We start from the raw sequence: 24,000 nt of genomic DNA, 5'->3' as shown, positions 1-24,000 counted from the left end.
GGTCCCCGCTTCCCTCAGCCCCCAGACCACCCCGGCTCGGGCTCTTTCCTCCCTGTTGCTGATCGGTTCGGCCCACACCCAAGGCTCGGGAACGAGCGGCTGCTGACGAGAAGAGCAGGTTGCACCATCTGCCCGCTGTCCTGTCACAGCACCTGGGCACTTCCATGGGGCTCCACCGGGGAAACCCCCGGGCAGCGCCCACCGAGCGGGGCAGGGTCCGCACCGGGAACCCCGTCAGCACCGGCAGAGCAGGGTCTGGGTCTCAGAGGGGTCAGTACTGGGACCCCGTTAGCGCTTGCAGAGTGGGGTCGGTACCGAGGTCCCTACGGGTCTGTACCGGGCTCTCGGCGGACCCGTACCGGACCCCAGTCAGTGCTTGTGGACGGGGCCGGTACCGGGGTCCCGGCGGGTCCGTACCGGACCCCGGTCAGCGCTGGTGGAGGGGGCCGGTACCGGGGTCCCGGCGGGTCCGTACCGGACCCCAGTCAGCGCTTGCAGAGAGGTCGGTGCCGAGGTCCCGGTGGGTCCGTACCGGACTCCGGTCAGCGCTTGTGGACGGGGCCGGTACCGGGGTCCCGGCGGGTCCGTACCGGACCCCGGTCAGCGCTTGTGGACGGGGCCGGTACCGGGGTCCCGGCGGGTCCGTACCGGACCCCGCGGGCGCTGCCCGGGAGCCCCCTAGCGGGGGCGGGCGGACGGGCACGGACAGCAGCGCGGTTGGGGTCGAACGGGACTTTCAAGCCCACCCGGTGCCATCCCCCGGTGCTACCCTCCAGTGCCGCCCCCGCCCCCCGCAGGGACTCCTCCCACCAGCCCCGGTGCTCCGAGGCCCGCCCGGTAGGACCCCGGTGCTCCCCCAGCTGCAGCCCCCGGAAGGCTCCAGCCCCAGCCCCGCATCTCAACCACGGGGGCTCCTCTGAAACACCGGAGCAAAACCAGTGGAGCAGGTGGACAGAACAGGCCTGGAAGACCGAGGGAGTATAACAACGCTTTAATAAATTAGCAAAATAAACAGCATTTATATTTATTTATTTATATATTTTTTTATATTCCATTGCTGCATCTCCATGGATCACAGGAGTTAAACCAATGTTGATTCCCAAGTCCCATGGCAACACTGATCCAGAGGCCTCAGTTCAGGTACCCCAAGGGAATGCTCAGCCTAGCGGTACTTAAAAACCTAAAACCACTGAGAAATAAAACAGCTTTTTCATAAGCCTGAGACACAGCTCTCGAGGGGCAAAGTGAATTATCGGGTGATTTCACCTGGCTGGCTCCAGGCGGAAGTGATTAAAAAGAAACTGATCCAATTTTTTCCCTCTTAAGAAAAAAAAGTGTTCCTCCACCCCACAGGGAGGAGGAGGAAGGAGCTGATCTATTGCATGGGAGGATTATCAGTTTAACAATAAACCAGATTGATTTGCAGGGTTCAAGTCTCTGATTGTTGTGATGGCCAAGGGTGGAACAGATCGAGTATTTAGGTCATGCATCAGCTGGTTGTGATCAGGGCCGGCCCCCAACCCGGGGGTCCCTCAGTCCTCATCCCGGACATACTGCCCGGCCTCCCAGCGCTGGGCCATGACGCTCTTGTGGCGAAACACTCGGGTGCTTTCCACCACCTGCAGAGACCAGAACGTGCAGGATCTTTATAAATAAGAGACTTTCATAACAATCTGATTTGCAGAGCTGTCCCCCCTCCCCCCCACCAGCTCCCCAGCCCATTTTGCCTGACTCAGTGTCCACCCAAGTGGTCCCCGTGGCCCTGTGGGAGCCAGGACCATCCTGTCCACCCCTGTCCATCCCACAAGCCTCCAGGAGTGTGGGGAGCCGGGGAACGCAGGAGGTGTCAGGGCAGCCCCCGCGTTCATGAAGGGCTTTACCTCTGTGTTGACCTTGTCAACGGGTTCAATGCCTGCATACTGTGGAAAGAGGAAAACACGATTAGATAATGGCAGCCTGGCAGGGGAATATCCAGAGGCTGCTGGATCTGGCTCCCAGCAGGGGCACAGGAGAAGCAAGGGAAGGCAGCACATGCAGCCAAGCCCTCCCTGGGGTTGGGGGAACATCCCAGGCCAGGATCCCCCACAGGAGGAAGCTGCTGCTCCTCTCCAGTCCCACCCAGTGCTGGCAGTTCTGAACAGCAGGTGCTGCCTGGGGGGTTCACATGGTCCCTTGATGGTGCCAGCACTGCTGGATCTCCCACCGAGCTGAGCAGCTGGATCTCCAGCTCCAGGTGGGAGTCAGGAACAGCTACTTCCAGCCCCAGAGCCACCAGTATTCCCCCAGGCTGAAGCCCCCCAACCACTTGGCACAAGCAGGGTGGGCATGTTCACCTTTCCATCCTCCTTCACCCTCCTCCTCCGCTCCTCGAAGGGGCTGGAACACGACGAGTCAGGGGTGAGGGTCTCTGCACTGCCCTGGGAGGAACTGGTCACTCTCAGTGGGGTGAAGGATGAGATCAGCCCCAGGATCCCCGTCTGGTGTGAGGCAGGAGAGGAGGCAGGAGACTCGGACACTGAGTAGTTGCCACTGGCACCTGAGGCAGCTTTGAGAGAAAGAGCATTGGGGGTGGGGGGGGGGGGGTGACCTCAGTTCCACTCCCAGGGGGTGGAGACCCACAGGAGCATCAAGCTCCTGCCACAAACCTGCCTCCATAGCAGGTCCAGCAGGTTTGGTCATAGCTGGGACCCCATGCCTGGGGCCCAGCCAGGGACTGCAGGGACAAGGGGTAAAATGCATTAGCTGGGCCCTTCCAGCCCTGTTTGCTGCTGTAATGTGACACAAACTCATCGAGACCTGAGCAGCTCTGGAATCCTGCAGAGCCTATTCCTCCCCAGCAGCAGTTCTGCTGACTCCAGTGTGCTGGTATCAAGTTCTCCCAGGACAACTTGCTACCAGCACACAGGAATCCTTACAGGCATCCCACTAAATCATTTCTCTGCCACTCTGTCCCTCTGCTCCCTTACCAGAGCTGTGCCGAGAGCGGGAGCCCTCCTGGGCAACAGCATTGCTGTAGGTGTCCATCAGCCGCCGCCGCTGCTCCTGGAGCTCCTCTTCCCTCTGCAGGTCACTCCGGATCTCCTCCTCGATCAGCGCCGATGTCTGCGGCTTCCATGTCCGCAGCCGGTACTGCTCCTCCCGGCTGTCCTCCCTCCGCAGCGGGCTCTGTGTCCCCATGTCCTCCACGAAGGACACCTTGGGCTTCCAGAAGGAGAGGTTCAAGTACTCTCTGGGCAGGACAGCAGTGCTGGCAGGGCTCGGGGTGGAGCCGGGAAGCTTTCCTCCCCAGGAATCCTCGCTCCCCCATTTGCTGGCGCTGGCGGAAACGTGCTGGGACACCAAGGGCTGCTCCCGGCTCCTCTCGCTGGCGGCGAAGCGCGGCTGGGACAGCTGGAAGTGGGCGATGCTCGCTGTGTAGCTGGGAATGCTTCTCCCAGCCGTGGTGTCTTCTGCGGGACTGGGGCTCGAGGGCTGCTCCACCACAAGCTCTTTAACCCAGCTCCTCCTCTCCTCTGCCCGCTTCAGGGGAGTGGGCTTCTGTGGGGGGGCTTCGTCCTGCTCGAACACCCTCCTGCGCTCCTCCAGCTCCTGCTGCGTCCCCCTGTCATACGCCCCCAGCAGCCTCCCCTGCCTCTTCAGGTCTTCCTCACGCTTTGTTTCCTGTTCAATTTCCCTCTGGACGTAAAGGGAAGCACGGCCTCTGTCCTTCCCTTTCCTGCCTGGGCCGGGAGACATGTGAATGTTGAGGACAGGCTTGGTCTGGATCTCCACCAGCTCGCTGCTGGAGGTCAGCCGCTGGATCCCCCTTTCCTTCCAGAGGTTCTCCTCCCTTTCCATCGCCATGCGGATCTCCCGCTCGATGGGTGTCTCATTGCTGACCCTCGTCTCCTTGCCCATCCCATTGCTGCTGGCCCTCAGATCCACATTGAAGGTCTCGTTGGAGGTGCTTCCATCGCTGGCGTAGCCCGCAGTGGCTTCGTTATACATCTCACCCAAGCCAGAGTCCAGGTCTTCTCTGGACCATGCTTTGGTCAGGATGGATGTCTTCCCGATGGGATATGACCTTTCTGTGTGAGCTTTTCTGGGAGTATAAGCCTCCTCTTTCTCGGGTGTCTTGTATGAGGACACACCATCAACCTGGTAAACGCTCTTGTCTGTCCTGCTCTGGCTTGACGCACCGGCACTGCTGTAGCCTCTCGTACCCTTTGTGGCCAAATCGGGGCTATACCACTCTTCTCTGGAGACTTTTGTCACTGACTCTGGCCTTGGGGACATGGCCTGCTGCCCTGGGCTGAAAAATGAGCCCGGGTTGGTCTTCTCCAGCATCAGGAACTGCTGCCGAGCCGCAGAGAAGTTGATCTGCTCCGTGTCAATATTCTCAGGGTCAACGGGCGTTGCAGCCCTGCCTGGGGAAGATTTGTCAAACCAGATGGCAAAGCTTGTGGGGACACTGCCTGTGTGCCTGCCTTCACCTTGGCTGCCCACGCCCGTGCTGATGGAGCCCAGCTCATCCATGGAGCTCCACCTCTCCGCAATGGTGGAGCTTTTCCTCATCACCTGGCTCCGGATGACCTCTTTCCTCTCATCTTCGAGCTCCCTGGCTTTCTCAGGTGAGATGTTGGGTGGAGGGACCCTGTACAGGTCTTGCTCATCATCATCATAGAGCTTTGAGGGTTTCCTCTCACCCTTGTAAGCCCGGAGGTCATACAGGCTTCCTGATCTCACCACCTCTAGCTTGGACTCCCTGTCTGGGGACGGGGTCCAGACATCTCTTCCACCCTCCAGGAAATAGGAGGGTGACTGGGACCTCCTCTTCCAGCTGTAGCCATTTTCCACCCTCTGGATGCTGTGCTGAGCAGAGCCAAACACATCATCATCACTGTTGGCCCTCAGGTCTGCCAGCGAGTCGTGCCTGTGCGAGGCCTGTGGGAGCTGGAACACAAGGTGCCTGGTGACCCTGTCCATCTCCTGGGAAGAGTCACTCCTGTGCCAGCCTTGTCCCAGACAGGGGCCACTGCTCAGTTTTGAGGTCACCCTCGGAGTCCCAGTTCAGCAGAGGCCAAGGGTCTTGACCTGGCTGGCCCTGCAAGCAGGAGGGGAGAGCAGCCATTAAGAACAGCAGAAGGAGCAGAGGTTGAGATGCAGCCCCTCTCCCAGCCTGGTACCACTGTCCTCAGCGTGGGACAGAAACTGCCACACCAGCCTGCCCCATGTGGGACAGGAGCAGCCAGAGCACAAAGCACCATTCCCAACAGGAGCTGCCACAGAACCCAGAAGTCCACCCCACCTCTGTCCCCCAGCCTGGCCGGGTTCTGAGGGAGCACAGCCAAACCTGCCCAGGCAGTCAGTGCTGCCTGCACCGCCAAAGGCAGCAAGACCTCAGCCACAAGCTCCTGGTGACACCACATCCAGCTGGGCACCGCTCCAGGCACGGACAGCCTCGGGCCTCTCCACGTGCACTGGGCACGGAGGGACCTCCAGTCCCGGGCAGCACCGGCAGGGAGAGGCAGTGCCAGTGCCTGGGCCACTCCTGCATGGAGTATCTTCTTGTGCCGTTTACAGAAAGGAGCCTCCAAATAGCCCAGCTCTAGAAACAGTAGGGTCATAAAAACAGTTTCATGGCTCATAAAACGAGGGGACTTTAACCCCCCTGGCACACAGGGCAGGAGTGAACAGCCCCAACCTCGGGGTCAACCCTCCAGAGCCGGCTGGAACAGCGGATGCCAGACAGGGAGGGGCAGCACAGGTGGGTCCCCCATGAGACAGCAGCTGCCACCCCATCGCAGACGCCATCCCTGGCTCCAGAACTGGTGACACACATGTCACCTGCAGACAAGCTGGATGTGCCTGGAGCCAGCACCACATCCTGTGCCACTATTTGCCGAGATTTAGCCCCGGCTTTTCCGTCACCTGTCACTCCTGTGAGCCCTAGCAGGTCAGGGTGTGTCACCGCTGGGCACCGCTCCCGGGCACTCACGGCCTCCTGGGAGTATGCAGCAAAATTGGAGCAAGGCCACAGTGACAGCAGGGGCAGCCCAGAGCCTGGGGCCACGGTCCTGGCAAGCACAGCTGAGGCTGGCCCAGGTGGAGGCAGGTGCCCGGTGTTCCCTGCATCCGGAGCATCCTGGCTCATCCCCAGGATGATGAGCACTCTCTGCCTGCCTCCTTCCTGCAGCGATTCTGGTGACCTCCAGCCCTCCTGGGATGCGCCATCCTCCCACAAAGCAAGCGGGGCTGGGCCCCAGCCAGGAGCTTTTTAAACCTTTCCTGGGGCAGGAGCGCGTGGCTCTCATTAGCTGGGACATCCTGGCCAGCCCCAGGAGATGCCTCACCGCTGGAACTGCTGCCCAGCCCTGTGCCCAGCCCTGGTGGCTCAGCCTCTCTTCCTGAAGCTGTGCCCAGCTGAAATTACCTTTTAATTCCCCTGCTGTGATTCACTCTTGCTCTTTTATTGCCCCCAGTGACGAGGATAATGAAAACCATCTGCCCACGCCTCTTACCATGTTTGGGGGGGACGAAATCCCGGCTCGAAGGGGTCCCCCTCACCGGGGAGCACTGGCGGCCGGCGCAGGAGGGGAGCAGGGACACAGAAACCAGCTGGGCTGTTATCAGGGCTCCCTGCCGGCTCTGCGCAAGCGGAACGGCCCCTCCCAGAGCTGCACCCAAAACATTCTACCTCCCTCAGCTCCGTCTGGTGCTGTGGGACTGCAGGGGCTCGGGGCTCCTGGGCTTGCCTCCCCCATGCTGGGCTGCCCCCAGCCCAGCCAAGCACCGTGGGAGGTGCTGGGCAGAGCAGATGACATTGCCACCAGTCTGGCCTGGGACCCCCACCATAAGGAGATATCTGGGGCACCTTCCAGGGTCCCCCCATCTCGGGGGGTCTGCACAGGGCTACACAGCTGCAGTGCCCCCACCCTGTGCCCACCCTGAGCCATGGGCTGCCCCCAGACCAGCTGATGCACACGAACATCCCAGCACGTGTCCAGTGTCCCTGAGCTGCCCACCCCAGACAGCGCCAGCCCTCACTGCTCACCCTCACTGCCACCATCCCTGCGTGGGCACCGCTCCCTCCGAAGCCAGGGGGACACAGCGTCCCCCCCGTGCCTGGTGCTGCCCTCGCCCCCAGCACGCTGCACTTACTGTCCATGGAGCTGGCAGGGCAGGGGTCCCCATGCTCCGGGGAGGCCACACGGGGCACCCAGCTGAGCTGTGTCTGCTGGGGCGTGCCCGGGGTGGCAGCGGTGGGGTGTGGGGGGGTGCAGGAGGGTGGCTGCGAGGCCCTGATAAGCTCAGCACCAGGGAGCTGTGGGGAATTCCAAGAACCACGTTGGGCTCAGCGCGCTGTCCCCAAATTCCTGTGCTGCCGTCGCCTTGCTGCAGCTGGTCCTGTGCCCGGGGGGCTGCCCTTGGCCCCGACCCGTGGGACTCACTCTTGCCCTGATGCACCGACGTGCCAACACACCCAAGTGCCAATGCACCAACGTGCCTCAATCCACTGGCAGCGCGGTGTGGCCGTGCAGCCACACACCTTGCTCCAGGCGCTTTCTGCCCCTCCGTGAACGGCACAGAGGAGCCCTGAAGCCTCAGCCAGAACCTGCATGTCCAGTTCTCCCCCCACGGAGGACATGGCAGAGCAGGGAATGGCAGAGGAGCCCTGAGCCAGGAGCAGCCCGGGCTCTCCTGTCACACCACGGGGCCTCCCAGCTGATAACCCCGTGTTTGCACAGGCCAGTACCCTCGCTGCCACAGCAGCCCTGGCACTGCTGGGCCCAGCTCCTCGCAGCAGGGCAGCTCCCTCCTTCCCCGGGGACACGCCACCTGCTCTGGATAGCTCTGGCACCTGCCAGGATAAAGGCAGGGCTGTGGCACAGTGTCCTTGGTGCCCTTGGTGCCTGGATCTGGCTGGATCCCAGTGGAGTGGGCGACATCACCAGTGCCCAGAACTGCCCTCCCTCCTGGCACGGGGCGTCACAGCCAAGCGGGAGATGCCGTGCCAAGACGCTCAGCCCTGTGCTGTGGGACATCCCTGTCCTCGTCCTCTCTGCCCCCACTGAAGCCCACTCGTGCCAGGAAGCCCCTCCCGGCCCCGCTGCTGCCCGAGCACGGCATTGGTGTCAGACAGACCCCGGCTCGCCCCAGCTGCGGGTGCTGGGGGTCCCACTTACCCCCTCGGTGCCCCCGTTCCCGCTGGGGCTGGCACTGCCTGGCCTGGGGACGCCGGTGGCTGCGGCTGCCAGGCTGTTCTGCGTTTCCGGGCAGGTGAGCGGAGCCTGTTTTACCCTGGGGCTGAGCCAAAGTCCACAGGTGATGCCAAGGAGCCAGGAGCACTCCACGCCCGCCGCAGGGTGTGTGTTGGCGCCCGGGCTGGCACCGGCGAGGGTTGAGGCCCCACTGCCCCAGGAGAGAGCCCTGGAATCTCAGCCCTGAGCAGAAGCAGGACCTGCACCAGCCTGGGGATGGACAGAGACCCGTGGCCACGTGGTGATGGCACCTGGGGGCATCCAGGAAACCATGTCCCCTTTACCTGGGCAGCATCGCCCCTCATCCCTTTCCTCGCAGCATCCTGGGTGCCACATAACCCTCTCTCCCCACATCCTCTGCCCACAGAGTGAGGGAACAGCAGAACCCATCCCAAACCTTCCACCCCCATCCTCCCAGGATCCCCAGCCCAGCCTCCTCCCACCATCGGTGGCTCCAGGCTGGTTGTTCACACAGTTTATTTGCTCGGTTTGGGTGTTTTACAAACAACGGGGTGGGGGGGATGGGATGGGAAAGGGAAGGGAATTCAAACGGCTTCGGCACAAGTGAAAAGCTCAGGGGCACGGGAAGTGCACTTCAGCAGAGCTGGGCGGGGGACAGGGGGCTGTGGGATGGGGTGGGGACGATGCCAAGCCCACCGCCCACTCTTTTCACACCCCAGCCCCGGCCCGGGGGCCAGGGCCTGCTGCCCACCGCCCCAGGGGCCAGACTGGGCTGGGGGTCAAAGCCAACCGAGGGGCAGGGGGTGCCAAGGGTGGGAGGAAGCCCCAGCTTGGGGCTGGGAGGATTGCAGGGCCCAGGGTGGGATGGGGTGGGTGGTGTTGGCCCCTGATGTGGGGTGGCAAGAGGTGACACTCCCCCCAGGACTATGGGGGCAGATGCCCTGTGGCACCCAGCCCTGGCCCTGCTCTGCAGCAATGGGGCTCCAGCGATGCCCAGCAGTGGATGGGGCAGGAGAGGCCCCCCCTTCCCCTGGCAGTGCCCTCCCACAGCCCCCCTTCCCCAGCCCTGCCTCTCCCAGGGGCTGTGGGTGCCTGGCCAGGGCTCAGGACAGGGGTGGCACCATGAGCCCTGCCCCCCTCAGCCCTGCAATGACTCTGCTGGGGGGACAACTGCAGCCTGGGCGGTAACTGGGGGACAACGGGGACGTCATGGGGACAGGGGGGCATCACTGCTCACACAAGGGGAGTGTGGGGGAAGGAAGGCCCATCCTTGGGGGAGCTGAGCCCCGTCCCTGGCTGCTCGACCACCGGTGTCCTGGTGGGCTGGGCAGCTTGGATGCTGCTCCACACACGTTTTGGGCGATCCCTGGGGACTTGCCCAGCCTCACAGCAGAAGGAACCCTCTCACACTTGATCAAGGACCCTGCACCCTGCCCAAAGCTCCTGGACAAGTATCTGGGCACTTCCAGTGTGGCTGCTGCAGCTCAGGGCCAGCTGATGTGGGCACTGGGGAGCAAAAACCATGGGGGTCCCCCCTGCCTGTCCCAGCTGGTCTCAGTGGGGAGAAAACGCTGGTGCTGGTGGTAAAATCCCCACTGAAGGGCTGGGGTGCAGGGTGGGGCAGCAGGGAGGCTGCCCTCTGTGGGACACCAGACCCCTGGAAGCTCCCAGTGCCACTACTGGGGTGAACTGGGCTGCCCCACTCCCCTGGGGGACCCAAAGCTGCAGCCCAGCACCCCAGAATGTGGCTCTGCAAAGCTGCTGCTGCTGAGTGGCAGAGGCAGGAAGGGGACAGGATGCTGGGCCACGCTCCTGCTGCCACGAGGACACACAGGACCCCCACCCCATTCCTGCCCCACAAGGCTGGGTCCCCAAGGTTGCCTTCCCTCGCTGGCGTTGCCCCAGGAGGACACGGGCACCGGCCACAGCACAGTTCAGCCCCCTCAGCTGGCAGAGCCCAGTGGTACCAGCCGGCAGCCGAGACAGAGGAGTGGCTGTCACTGCCAGCACCAGAGTGAGGGGCTCCAACACGCGGGGCTGAGCCCGGGAGGAGCAGAGCAGGCCTGGGGACAGGCTGGGTGACCCTGCAGGAGCCCCACGTGGCCCCGGCCATTACCACAGCCGAGTACCAGGGAGGGGACGGATGCTGCCCTCGATGCCCTCCCCTTGCCTGGACACGCTCTGTCCCCGAGGGCTTGGGGAGCGCGGGACCGCAGGGATGAGGACACGAGATGGAGCAGAGATGTCCGTGGGCAGCCAGCGGCCAACAGAGCCAGGCCTTTCCCCGCTGGAGAAGGGGATGATGGAGGCACAGAGGGAGAGGCTGGCACAGGGCCGGCTCCGATGCCCACCGTGGGCTGGGCCAAGAGTGGGTCCCGCAGGTGGCGGCTCCCGGGGAGTCATCTACGGACACAGCGTCGTCCTCCGATCCCCTGCCCGGCGGCTCCATCCCCCGACGGCGGGTGGGACCACGTCGGTGACAGAGGGAAAGGCCCCGGTGCCGGTGGCAGGTGGGGATGAGGCCGGGCCGTGGTGGGGTGGGCGCACTGTGGGGCGAGGGGGCGTCACTAATAAATACCACAGGCAGTGCTGGTGGGGGGCGGCACGGGGCTGGCATCGGGCAGATGGGGAGAGCGTTGCCACGGCCACCGCTCGCCGCTGCCCGCTGCGGCCCCATTGGCACCACGTTGGATGTCCCCGGTTCTGCAGAAAGAGGGTCTGTGTCCGGTGGGGGGGAAGCCCGGCGTGCCGGGCCTGGCGAGCGGGGGCCGGGGCGGAGGGGGCTCGGCGGGGGCTCACATCACCGTGCAGCACTTGCAGCGCTGCTTCTTCACGTCTGTCTCCTGCTCGGCCTCCTTGGCATCTGTGGCGTTGGCACCCGGCTTCTGCCCGCCCGCACCCTCCTCGCCCAGCGGCTGGGCGGCCGCCGGCTCCAGGGCGGTGCCGTTGGGCGGCGTGTGGTCCTTGTGTGCCGGCTCCGGCTTGCTCTCGGCATCCTCAATCACCACCAGCTCTGCCTTGATGGTGCCCTCCAGCCCCAGCACCTTCTTGGTCTCGTTCTCATCCTCCACGTTCTGGTAGCCCATGAAGATCATGGTGACGGGTTGCTCCTGGCTGGGCTCTGTCCCCTCGCCCGGTGGCACCTTCGCTTGCAGCCCCGTGATCTCCCGCCGCGGCGTCGGCTTCTGGCTGCCCGGGGCGCTGCCGCCCCCCTTGCCAGCCTTGGCTGGGGTCTGGCGCCCGGCAGCTTCACTCAGGGTGGCCTCGTCCGCCTTGTGCAGGAGCTCGTCGACCTCGGAGGAGCTGAGGGGGTGGGCCCCGTTCTGCAGGGCCCCGTCCTCGGCACTCACCGCATGCACCACTGTGGGGACAAGAGCAGGGAGGGTGAGGGGCTTGGGATGGGGGCACGAGATGACCTGGCAAAGCTCCTGCTGGCATGACCCACGCAGCCCCAGCTCCCGTGTGGTCACAGAGCAGCCCCTTCCCCTCTCCAAAGGTCCTGCCACTGAGGCTGGTACTCCACAGCATCCCAACCCTCCCCTCAGCGGAGCTGCTGCCAGACCCTCTCTCATCACCTGGCTCCTGCCCGGCAGCAGCCAGGGAGACCAAAATAGAAGCCCATTGGAAGGAGCTGTTCCCAGAGCCTCGGGCTCAGCGAGCCCTGCGGGAGCCACGGCTGTTTGCCAGGCCACGGAGAGCCGGCCAAGCTGCCCATGGCAGGACGGCGTCTGCTGGCAGCTGGCTCGGCCAGGCTGGCGTGACACTTTGCAGCAGGTCACCACTGCCACCTCTGAGACCCCAGTGATGCTCGGCAGTCGCTGCCCCACTGTGTTCCCACCACATCCAGCAGGACCATTGCACCTGGTGGCCCCGTGCCCAGAGGAGATGGGGCTCTCCCACCCCGGCGCCGTGCCGGCTGTTGTGGCACTGGAGGCAGAGCTGTGCGTCATGGCCAGAGTGGCCAAGGGCTCGTTGCGTTTTCCACTTGACCTGGGGCATGATGTGATGGCCAGTGCAGCTGCCTCAGTGGGCAGCCAGTGAGTGAGGGACAGTGACCAGCCTGGCAGGGCCAGCACGGCCATGGCCACACGGAGGGGGTTGAATGGGAGCGCTGTGTTTTCCTTGAAGAGGGGGGTTGTTCCACTCAGCCACCACAGTTCCCACTAGGATGCCCCACTTCCATGGCTGGTCCTTGCCACCACGATGGTCCCTTGGGTTTCACGAGGCCCTCTGGAGCGGGTTCCCAGATGTTCCCAAATGCAGGAGCTGCGGACAGAGACCAGTCCCTAGTGCTACACTTCTACTATACCCATCAGCCATGCTCCCTGCTGCCAGCCTGGGGGACAGGTGCTAGTGCACATTCCCTGCTCATGGGACAGGCTCCTGAGTCTTGGACACCACAGATCCTCTTCTCTGCTCTCCAGCAGTGCAGGGTCACGATGTGCAAACCAGGGCTGACCCATCTGAACCATCCACACTATGCTGCCATGACGATCCTGCAATCCACTGGACTGGGGTTGGTGAGGGACGGCCCTCACAGAGCTGGCAAAGCTGTCAGGAGCAGCCCCCGCACTTCCTCACCCTGCTGGGGGCCTGCTGGGATGTCCGGGTGGCCGCTCCCTCGGCCCCTGCCACCGGCCAGCGGTGTGGGCTGGCCCGTACCTTTCAGCTCATCCTCGTACACTTTGACCCCCTGCAGACAGTGGTTCTGGGGGAGCATGGTGGTGCTGGACAGGACCTTGGTCTCCCCAGTCACTCTGTCCTTCTCCACTGTGATCTCCACCGAGTACATGGCTGAGACAAAGAGGACAGCGCGTGTTACGGTGGCCCTGGCCCTCCCCGGCCCTTGCTCTGCGGCTGGCGGCGGGACGGCACGTGGCGGTAGCGCTGTGGTGCCCAGCAGGGCTCAGTGGTGCCCAGCAGGGTTCAGCGGTGCCCAGCAGGGCTCAGCGGTGTTAGCAAGGCAGCAGCGAGGAGCGGTGAATGGCAGAGGCAGGTGTGACATCCCTGGCACATCCCTCCTCTCAGTACCCGTGTCCATCCTGGTGCTGCTGGCATCACCTTACCTCCACGGCTGCTGTGGTTCTCGGGCTGAGCCGTGTCCATCTGTCCAGGCAGGGAGCAGTGCTGCCCGTGGGGCCTGGGCCGGGAGCCAGGTTCATGCTCAAGGAGGGGCAACCCCCACTGAGGGTGCTGGCGCTGGGACAGCCCCTCTGCCCCCCACAGGATGGGTGATTCTTGGCATCTCTCCTTCCACTCCTGGCCAGCCCCTGCTAGCAGCAGGGTCCCCTCAGCCCTGTGCATGGTGCTTAGCTCCGAGGATCCCAAGGTGGGCTCTGCCCTATGCTGGTGCCATGGTTTGGTCTGAGCCACTGCCCCAAAGCAGAGCAAACCCCTCCAGCAGCAGAGCTGGCTGCAGCCCCCCCAGCTCAGGCAGCCTGGCCCCGTGTGCCCTGTAGCTCCCTGTGGCTGGCACTCTGCTGCCTCGCCCCTGCACAGAGAAGCTGCAAACAGAGCGGGAAGGATGAAACTGGAGCAGAGACATGGAACAGGGCTGAGGCAGAAGGGCCCTGAGCCACAAACCAACTGTGGGGTGAAAGCAAAACCAAACCCTGTGATTGCAATGAGGGATGTTCTCTGCCCTGGGCTTGGAAAGGCATCGAGCGGCACGGCGGGGAGCGGCTGCGGTGGCAGTGAGCTGAGGGCGGTGCGGAGGGGAGGGGGAAGCAGCCTGGAAGGAGCGCTCCTCCCAGGGCAGCGGGCACCTACCCGCCTTCATCATTTCACTGCCTTCCACTGCCTTCACGGGGCTGCTGGAGACCCTCTTGTCGGCTGGAGATGGAGAGGAGAGACGAGCGCCTGAGCCCAAACGATCGCCTGGTGTGCCCACGGGTCCCAGGGAGGGCAGCGTGTCCCCCCCATGGCTGCCACCTGGGAGGGCTCCCCCACCACAGGGTGCCACTGCCCGGGAGGGGACACGGGAGGGGACATGGGGACAGGGCTCTTGTCTGGCTGTCCCCACCCATCTGGCCTCAGGGCAGCAGGAGGGCATGGCTGGTGCTGAAACACGGCTGAGGGGGATCAGGATTCACCTACCCTTAACTGTGCCCAGGGGACTCTGCAAAACAGAAGGGAGAGGTTATAGGAGCTTCCAGGACCTGCCACAGACCCGCTGCCTGCACACCCACCACCCGCACACCCACCCATCCCCACCAGGGCCAGGGACCCTGACCCCACTACGGGCAGCCCTGCCCATATGCAGCAGTCGTGCCCACCTTCTGCGTGTTGGGGACAGCCTCAGGCTTCTTCTCCTCCTTGGCTGCTGCCTCTGCCAGGTTCTCCTTGGTCGAAGCCACTGAGCTGCTGTTCTCCAGCATCTCCAGCTCCTTCTCCAGCCTGCAGGGAAAGTCAGGGCTGAGAGGCCGAGGGAGTGTGGGACAGGTAACTGTGGCGCAGGCAGCCACAGCAGACCTGTGAACACAGGCCAGCAACACAGTGCAGGGCAGAGGGGAGACACAGATTGTCCCCTGGGCACACAACGTGCACAGACTTTGGCATGGCCATTACTGTCTCTTTGCAGAACAAAAGCCAATGGGTTCAGCACTGAGTGGATGGCACAGACCCTGCCATGGGCACTGGGCAGGGGGACCGACCCCTGCACACTGGTGGTCCCTCACTTGGTGGCCAGAGCGAGGCTGCTCCATCATCGTTCCGCTCCTGCGCGTGTCCCTCCAAACCTGGCTGAGCTTTCACGAGGACAACCTCCTGTTCTCAGCCACCAGCCTGGCAGCACAGCCCCACTGGGATGTAGCAGAGGTCTGGGGAGTCCCCACGGATTGGCGAGGCGGCTGCTGCCCCCGGCAGCCTCCCCCGGGCTCCTCACCCGGCGCCGGCGAGGAATGCACCGCGCCATTAGCCGGACACAAAGGCCCCTTCGTGCCTGACCCCTCTCTGCACCGATGCTCGGTAATTAGCGGCACCGCCGTGACTGATTGCATTCCTGCTGCGCTGCCGGGACACCTCCGAGCCGGGGCTCGGCCCCGCCTGCGGCTGTCCAGGGACGAGGGGGGTGGGCAGGGGCTGAGCCATCTCCCTTCTCAACCTCCCCCAGCCGCCCCTTCCCAAGAGCTGGGCCACCACGATGAGGACAGAAGTCTGTGGGAGCCAGCACTGTGCCATCGAGGGTGCTGGGCACCCAGCAGCCCCCCGGGCATCCCAATTCAAGGCTCCCCACCCTGTAGCTCCCACTGATACCCGACACAGACGCAGAGCACAGCTGGGGATGACCATGTCCAGAGGGGCCACAGGGCTGGGCAGGCTCTGGACAAAAGTTGGCAAGAACCCAGGCAGGGTTCAGGCTCCAGGGTGAGCCCCAGCAGCACTGTGGGGGCACCTCCTCTCCCAGCAGTTCCAAGCTCAGTGTGTCCTGCCTCGTACCCAGCACATGGGATCCTCCTGAATCTCAGCACCCACCTGCCCAGGGGTCTCTGGAGGGACTTGGGTGCTATCTAACTGCACCCCAAACATCTAGCCCCACACTGGCTCTGTTACCTCTGGATGGTTTCCTCCAGCTCCTTGGTCTTCACCTCATCCTCCTGCATCTGTTTCTTCATGGCCTCTTCCTCCTCGGAGGCAGAAGCTGGGGCCCCCTCCAGGAGCCATCTCTCCCGCAGAGCCTTGGACTGGGGAGCAGAAGGGGGTCACGGTCCTGCCCTCCCCAGCCGGGGAGGCAGCCTGGGGTTCCCGGGGGATCCTCACCTTGAGATGCTGCAGCTGCCGCCTGTCATCCTCGAGCTGCCGCCTTTTGTTCTCGATCTCCGTCTGACGCTTCCGCTTCTCCTGGAGGGACAGGAGCGGCGGAGCCGGGGTCGGCGCGGGGAGGGGGTGTGCGCCGGGCATTGCCGGGCAGGGAGGAGCAGTGCCAAGGGGCTGCCCCCAGGGACGGGGGTTTGCGGGACCAGCCTCGGGAACACCCCACAGCAAGCCTGGTATCAAGTCCCTGCCTTCTCTGGGACTAACTGAGGCATTGAGGGTGGAGAGAAATTGGGGCAGAGCCTGGGCTCTGTTCACCATCTCAAAATGTCACCTTCCCTTCGGCCGGCCCCACTGAGCGAGCTGCCAGCGCGGGGGAAACAGCCCCCGCAGCCTCTACCTCGTCCCCCCCTCCCTGCCACCCGTCCTGGGGCTGCTCCAGATCATTTCAGCAGAGTCAGACCCAGCCCGGACGCGTCACCCGGCGCTTTCTGCTCTGGTCCAGAACAATTTGCCCTTTGTGCAGCAGAGATCGGCTGGTTGCCGGCTGGGCTGGGCAGTGGGGCTGCACTGTGTTCAACCAGCCCCGTGCCCTGCTCTGAGCTGGGAGGGGTCGCTCAGCAGGGCCCCCAACTGCTCCCTAATTAATATAATTACTAGTGCCCATACCAGGCATGGCTGGAGAGCACCATCCTCAGCCCTTCCTGGGGAAGGGAGGCGGGGAATCATCACTCATTTCCCTCACTTGGGGCTCATCAAGGCGCTGCTTCGTTAATTAAACCTCCCAGCTGCCTGTTGCTTGCTCTGTCCCTGTTTCAACCCTGCAGCCAAGCCATGACACCCCAAGAAGAGCCCCCACAGGGACACACTGGCATGGGCCATTCTGAGTCCTCGTTCAGCTGCTGGAGACCCCCTGGTCTGTGGCTGAGCACCTGCCCCAGCTCTCCTGCACCTGCACCCTCCTCCCCGCTGGTGTCTGCCCCGTGTGCTGCAGGTGACGACGCAGGGATGCTGGCCTGAGCAGGGACTCACCGCGATGGCCTGCAGCCTCTCCTGCTGAAGGGTGCTGGCCTCCACGACCCTGCAGAGAGCAGAGAGCAGCTGTGAGGAGTGACACCAGTGGCAGGTCACTAGGACACCGTGCAAGCAGCAAACCAGACACTGTGGTACACGGACAAAGGCTGAGCCCTCCCCTTTTACCAGCTGCTTCCTCCTCGCTACCCTGGAGCCAAGCACCCCTCGCTGCACGGCTCCTCCAGGCACCCCTTGGCCCCTTCCCAAATCCCCCGGGCCAGGCGCCTTGCCCAGCCCCTGGAGCACTCATGTCATGCAGACCCACTCCTGCCGTGGCGCAGATGGAAACCGTGAGCACGGAGGGGCTGGAGCAGGACGCTTCTGGCCGCCCTGCGTTCCAATCTGGCTCACGCTTTCCATTCCAAGCCCATTTCTTGGCTGCTGACACCTTTCCCCGACTGTGACCTTTCCGGGCTGCGCACACAGGCACACGCACGCCCGCGTGCACAGACAGACACACTGACACACTCAGGCACACACGACAGCAGGCTCTGCTCCCCATGGCATCCGTGTTCCGGGCCCAGCACCTGTCTCTGCAGCACAGCCCTGCCAGGATGCTGCCGGCGGCAGCCGCCTCTCTGGCCTGGCACAGCTCTCCCAGGTGCACTGGAGTGCTGCAAGGAGGGGTTATTCCCCAACCCCGCCGCCACCTGCCCACGTACCCGCCTTCCTATGTCCCCATGGTGTGGTGACCCGGCCGGTGCAGCCAGCAGCACAGCCCCCGGGGCCCGGCAGGAGCCCCCAGGCCGCGGAGCACCAGGTGCAGGTTCAGTGCTGGAAGCCGCAGCGGGGCCGGGGTGGCTGGTGGGGCCGGCTGGGACCGGGATGCTCCAGCGCCACAGGAGCCGCTGGCTGCTCGCCAGACGGTGCTAACGAAGTGCTGAGCTGTGGCAGTAATTAGGGTGGGAGGCACTGAGGTATTGTCAGGCGATGGATCATCTCCGCTTGCTTCCTAGAGCAAGGGCCAGAGAGGTGGACTCCGTGCTCCCAGGGAGGGAGTTTGCCCAAGGTGGTTTTACACACAGGGTGGGCTCGGGGTGCTGAGCCCCACACATGACACCCTGGACTCTGACCTTACGTGCCACCATGTATGTGCCCTCACACGGGCTTCCCACGACTCAAACAGGCTCTGCAGGGTGAGAGGAGTCCCTGCCTTCACCTGCTCCCTCTCCTCGAAGTCAGCAATTAACCGGGAGCTGCTCAGAGCCGCCGTCCTCCCCTCACCCCACACCCTGGGGATCCCAGCGATGCGCAAAATCCAGGCCAGGAAAACAAACGGGGAAGGTGTCGCTTTTGTGGTGGTTATTTTTGTGCTGTTTGCAGCGACGCTGTGACTGTTTCACCGGCGCAGGCGCACGGCACTGCTGTCACACCCGTGTCCCGTGTGTCCCTCACCAGCCCCACACATCCAGGGCTGCCCATCATCACGGGCTCCCTCCTGGTCTGGGGCCACAGGACCCCTCAGTCCAGCCCTTGGCACCCCACACTCACAGGGCTGAACTGGGCCCTGTTTCTCTCCTGGATCTTGCCCTGTTCCATGGATCCAAACTTTTACAGCATTCCTGAAACATTCTGTTCTGCTTTTCCTCCCTCCTCCATCCTCTTTATTTTCCATTATTTGCTGCAGTCTCCACATTCCCAGGTCAGACGCCAGGAATCTTCCTGGCCCAGGGAGAGACGCAGAACAGGCTGGATGCCCCTCGCTGCAATCTCTCAGCCTGCTTAGACCCTGCCCTGGGGGCTCTGAGCCATCCAGGGGGGCTGAGCAGGGAGCACCCCGGCACCCCCAGTCCCTGCCTGCTGGGACCTGGTGCTGAGGTGGAGGCAGGGGGTCCCACGCTCCCCAAAACCCCATCGTGCCTGCCATGACCTGCCTCTGGGGTCGGTGTGACGGGGCCCCGCTGCCGCCGGCCCTTGTGACTAATGAAGGCGGTTCCCTGGCAATGGTTCCCTGGCAACAGTGCCATGGCAACGGCGCTATGGCAACGGGCGAGTGCCAAGGGGATGTGGGGGGACACTCAAGGGGATGTGGGGGGATACTCGTGGTGGCAGAGGGACCACAGGGCCCCCCCAGGGCCGGGGTGCCCTCCCCAGGCCTGGCACCCCATGGCATCACTGGGGCTTCCTAAGGGGTTCTGGCGCTCCTGATCCATGCTGGGTGCCGGCAGGGGTGGGAAGGTGATCCCAGGGCCACCGAGCTCCTCAGGAACCACAAGGAGCAGGGAGAAGGAGCCCTGGGAGCTCCCAGCAGCAGTCCCCAGGCCCGAGGCCGGACCCACACACACACGTGTGAGCACACGCACGCCCGTGCACTCGCCCGTGCTCTCCCTGGGCTCTCCAGCTCTTTCCAGCCCTGCTGATGCTGCCGTTTCCCACCATCACAAGGGAAGCCCGTGACCTTTTGTCTCCTCCCGCCTGACATGAAACAATAATGTTTATTTGCCTTCCTCCGTTTTTTCCCATTAGCTCATCCAAATGTGTGAAGAGCCGTTTCAAGCTGCTCCTCTGCTCCCCTGACCTCCTCTCCCTCCCCACCCACTCAGCTCCAAGCTGGGGGAACGCAGGAGAGCGTCCTGCATGGGCACCACCCCGTACAGGCCCAGGGTGTGTGGTGAAGGCACCAATCGAGGGATCAGCGCTGATTTCCAGCTCCATTCTCATGCCAGGAGCCGGGCCCGGAGCGACGCGGCCGTGGGGAGGCTGCAAAGCTCTGTCACAAAGCCATTAACAGCGGGGCCGGGATCGAACGCCCCCGATGGCAGGCGCGGGAGGGAAGGGAGGGGAGGGGGAGGGGAGGGGAGGGGGCTGCAGCCGCCCCGGGGCCGCCATGCATCGACCATGAAGGCAAATGCATCAGAGGCAGCGGCTCGGGCAAGGATGGCCACAAATGTGCGCGGCCAAGGAGCCGCGTGGCCAGCACAGGGTCGGGACCCTGCTCAGGTCCCGCTACAGGGGGGCTGCTCCTGCCCTGCCCCACACTGTCTGCCTCCTCCTGCTGCTGCTGCAACCCCCAGTGTCCATCCCACTCCTTCCAGCTGCCTTCCCCACTGCCTGCGCAGCCTCAGCCATCGCCGCTGCCCGGGGAGGGGACAGGGACAGGGGGAGGCGGGGGGGGAGGAGATGGCAGCCCCAGGCTCCCGAAAACGCAGATGCATTAGAGCAAGCGGAGCTGTCTGATTGATTCTTCGGGCTGAGACGTGGGCTGGGAGTGCCAGGAGAAAATGGATCCCATGAATATTTGATGAACGGAGGCTTGGGGAGGGAGTTTGATTGGAAAATTACAGATCTTTCAAACAATGGTTCAAGTGCCCTCCAAACACTTGGGTTCTCAGCTCCCTTCCAGTTAGAGGAGCAAGGCTCCACCAGGAAACTCCCCCCACGATTCATGAATGAGAGTGGAGCCGGCCGCTCCCCACCCCCAGGAGCACCGGCCGGCCAGGACAGGCAGTCCTGGCACTAGCCAGGATGTGGCACCTGTCTCCTGCCACCAGCCATCCCTGGGTTCCTGTTCCTGTGTGCCGGCATGGCTTTCCCACAGCAATGCCACAGACACACATGATGTTCCAAGGAGCCAGCAGGAAGGTGGATCCAGGCACGGGCACCCCTGTGAGCCCTGGCAGCCCACAGGGAGCTCAGTCCTCGGCGGCAAGCCTGGGGGCTGGGCCCAACCCACGTCAGGAAACACCTGTCTGGGGCAGGATCCACCCGGCTCCTCTCCCTCCTCCGGGCTCGTCCTTGCCCCTGACACCGGCTCCTGTCTGGGACCTGGGGGCTGCTTGTCTCCGGATGCAGTGAAGAGACTCAGGAATCTGGGCTGCGCCTCCAGCCCCAGTCCTGGCGCCTCCACTCAGCCCTGTCCCAGGGCACAGCAGCTCCTCAGCTTTCCTGGGGCACCTCCACTGCTGGAGGCCCGGCTCGGCTCCCAGCACAGCTCCCAGCACAGCTCCAGCCACATGAACCCCCAGCCCCTTGGGAATGGGGCTGTTTCTGGCCAGGAAGCAGGAACACCAACACCAGCAACTTCCCAGGAAACCTGCTCCAGTTCCTCCCAGTTCCTCCCAGCAAAGCAGGTCCAGCCAAGAGGCCCCGTCATGCAGCTGAGCTCTGAACCCCATGATCTGCCAGCCCCAAGCAGGGCTGGGTGCTGTTGTGGGCTCATCTGTGGTGGAACTTTATGGCCTCCTCTGGGAGAGCTGCTCCAGCTGGACACAGGGACAGGACAGAGCTGACTCCTTCTGGTTCCTTGCTGGCCAGGAGGCAGCGGGGTCTGGCCTGGGTTTTACTTCTCCCTGGATGCCAGCAGAGAGCAAGGGCTTGAGTCCCTTCCCAAAGGACTCATGAGTTATTTCTCAGGCAGAAATCTCCCTCCTTCCCCTGGGTACAACTGTCACCTTCGGATCAGGGAAGGCAGGACCAGGAGAGCCCTCGCTCCAAGGAGACCCTCAAAGCCAAGGGGCGGGCAGCAACTGAGGCAAACCACCAGAGCAGCCAGATGTGAGATGCAGGATCTCCAGCTGGTCACGAGCACTGACAGCAGCGGGAGCAGAGGGCACAAGAGCAGCTCCAGTGGGACCAGCACAGCCTTTACCAGAGTTGGAAAGTTTCTGCCAAATCTCTATGGGCACCAGTGGATTGTGGCAGCCAGGACCCTCCTCCAGCCACTGCCCGTGCCAAGGCAAAGCAGCAGCCAGGGCAAAGGCAGCAGTGCCCGCCCCAACACCCGTTGGCTGCCGCAGAGCCAGGCCAACAGCAGGGCATCGCCTCGCCATGTCCCCAGCTGCCCTGGGGCCCCCCAAATCCTCCAGCCCCACGGCCAGGCTCTGGAGCTGTGTGGCTGGAGGGGTCCTGTTGTTTTGTTCTGTGGTTGTGCCGCCCACCCGCGGTCACTCACGCAGTTTCAGTCAAAAGAAAGAGACGTGAGCAGGTCCAGTGTACAGAGCTGGCAGGGGAAACCCTTTGCACCCCTCCATGAGCTCTTGGGCCCTTGCTGGTAGGGCTGGTCCAGAGCAGCGTGAATGTGGAGCCCAGGGGCAGGAGCCACCAACCTGTCCAGCACCATCCCCCACCTCAGCCCCAGGAGAGCCCGAGTCCAGCCCGGCAGCTCCTCACCCCCTCCCCAGGGCACGTCACACCCCTCGGCTCTGCCCTTCCCCTCGCTGCTGCCTTTTGGCAAATCACTCTCGTTTTCCTCCCCAAAGAGGCTCTTTCCTGTAGGGACAGTGGCGCCGTGGAGCTACCCGAAGCCTTGACCCTGCCTCTGGCCCCTCCAGCAGCACGGGGAGCCACTCTGCCTCCCCAGCCCCGCAGCTGCTGCACCCCAATCTCCAAAACATCCCTGCATCCCCACTGGTGCTCCCAGCTCAGTTCCAGCCCCAAATCAGCCAGAGCCCCCGCTGACTCCAGGACACCCCCAGGACACCCCCAGGACACCCCTCGCCAGTGCCCCATGGCCTCTTGGGGCTCCCAGGTGGGAGACAGGCTGTGCTGAGAGGGACCTGTTGAGCACCCGTTGTCTCGGTAGCCGGTGGCAAGTGCATCGCTGCAAGGTGAGGTGCCCACGAGGAGCAGAGGGTGGCTGACCCCGAGCTGCCTGGAGGAACACCCAGTGCCAAAACCAGGCAGCTGCTGGGGTGTTCACCGTGGTGAGCACCAGAGCCACGGGAGGGAAGGAAAGGCCTGGGTGAGACAGGGCCAGCGCTGGCTTCCAGCACCTCCAGCAGCCCCCCAGCCCTGTACCCTCCTGGCAGCAGCTGCTGGTGTCCCTAAAGGGGCAAAACCAGCACGGGCGTAGGACAGTCCGTGGCCACAAGCCCCTAGTGGCCTCTGCCTGTTCCGTCCTTCCCCCACCCGCCCGGCTCCAAGCTCCCAGCGACCGGTCAGGGCCCCACCGCAGCACACAAAGGATGAGGCCGGGGTCCAAGAGTGTCCGTCTGTCCAGACTTCTCTGCTGGGACCCGGTTCACGAGGATCACCCGGCCACAGCCGGTTCCCTGGGCAGGGGCTGGGGGTGCAGTGCAGGGAGGGGTCCGCAGCTCTTTCCACCCACTCACCCCACCACACGCAGCAGCAACAACAGGTTCAAAACACAAAAATAAACGCCCTCCCCACCCCCCGCTTCCTGCACCTCCGCCAGCCCCGACACCCCTCGCACCCTGTGCACCCCCGCAGCCACACCGGGGCCTCTGCTGCTGCCCCCCGAGCCGGCCCTCCAGCACCCCACGGCGGGGCAGGGGCCGGGGAGGGGCCGCACCTGCTGAGCGGCACCGGGGGGAAGGAGGCCCCGGAATCGGGGTCCCGAGCCCCAGAACCGAGGGGGTGGGAGCCCCCTGTATTGGGGTTCTGAGCCCCAGTATCTGGCGGGATGTGAGCCCCCAGTTTTGGGGTCACAAGCACAGGAACGGAGGGGGATGCGAGCCCCACCCCCGGTTTTGGGGTCCCAAGCGTCAGCATAGGGGGATACAAACCTCTAGTACTGGAGTCCTGCATCCCCAGAATCAGGGGGATGCGAGCCTCCGGTTTTGGGGTGCTGAGTGCTCAGGAGCAGGGGGATATGAGACCCCAGGTTCGAACTCCCCAGCCCCGGCTTCGGGGGTGTACGAGCCCCCGGTACGAGCTCCGTGAACCGGCGGAGCGAGCTTCCCGCAGCCTCGGCGCGGGGGTCCCGAGCCCCGGCCCCCGCTCCCCGCTCCCCCCTCCCCGGTACTGCGGTCTCAGCCGGCGGGGCCCGGGGGAGCCGGGGCCCGGTGCCGGGGTCCCGGCGCGGCTCCGGTACTCACTCCATGGTCCCGGCGGCGGCTCCAGGGGGGGCGGGGGGCGGCGGAGCGGGGCCGGCGGCCGCCGGCGTCCCGGCGCTCAGGGCCCGGCGGGCGGCGGCATCCCCGGCGGGGCTGCGGGATGCGCAGGGATGTCGGGACCGCGCCGGTGCTCCCGCCTCCCTCCCGCACAGCTCCGTCTGCCGGGCGCGCCCCGCCAC

The 24,000-nt window shown here is 64.2% G+C and overlaps 3 protein-coding genes across 7 annotated transcripts in view; all 3 read right to left on the bottom strand.

Annotated features, from left to right (window-relative positions):
* LOC137463085 (complement factor D-like) overlaps positions 1 to 24,000 on the bottom strand; it is an 85,953-nt gene that overhangs the window by 60,748 nt on the left and 1,205 nt on the right. The gene's annotated exons all lie outside the window — the stretch shown is intronic.
* Positions 977 to 7,162, bottom strand: MISP (mitotic spindle positioning). The gene is given in 6 exon segments (XM_068174010.1): positions 977 to 1,619; positions 1,881 to 1,919; positions 2,334 to 2,545; positions 2,967 to 5,037; positions 5,040 to 5,083; positions 7,141 to 7,162. Coding segments are annotated over 6 exon segments (2,460 nt in total). The 5' UTR covers positions 7,148 to 7,162; the 3' UTR covers positions 977 to 1,532.
* Positions 8,701 to 23,998, bottom strand: PALM (paralemmin). Of its 5 annotated transcripts, none has more exons than XM_068174024.1 (9): positions 23,804 to 23,998; positions 16,986 to 17,034; positions 15,960 to 16,040; positions 15,753 to 15,883; positions 14,477 to 14,597; positions 14,298 to 14,319; positions 13,971 to 14,060; positions 12,864 to 12,995; positions 8,701 to 11,562 (listed from the first exon to the last, which is right to left on the bottom strand). In XM_068174024.1, exons 1-9 carry the CDS (start codon positions 23,806 to 23,808, stop codon positions 10,997 to 10,999), a joined length of 1,197 nt encoding a protein of 398 aa, XP_068030125.1. In that variant the 5' UTR covers positions 23,809 to 23,998; the 3' UTR covers positions 8,701 to 10,996. The 5 variants fall into 5 exon arrangements, with proteins under 5 accessions (XP_068030125.1, XP_068030121.1, XP_068030122.1 ...); XM_068174020.1 differs by having other exon boundaries at positions 13,971 to 14,033; positions 23,804 to 23,973; XM_068174021.1 differs by lacking the exon at positions 12,864 to 12,995 and having other exon boundaries at positions 23,804 to 23,972.

The sequence above is a fragment of the Anomalospiza imberbis genome, chromosome 27, assembly GCF_031753505.1.
Source record: "Anomalospiza imberbis isolate Cuckoo-Finch-1a 21T00152 chromosome 27, ASM3175350v1, whole genome shotgun sequence".
Classification (NCBI taxonomy): Eukaryota; Metazoa; Chordata; class Aves; order Passeriformes; family Viduidae; genus Anomalospiza; species Anomalospiza imberbis.
This window is presented reverse-complemented; position numbering and strand designations above follow the sequence as displayed.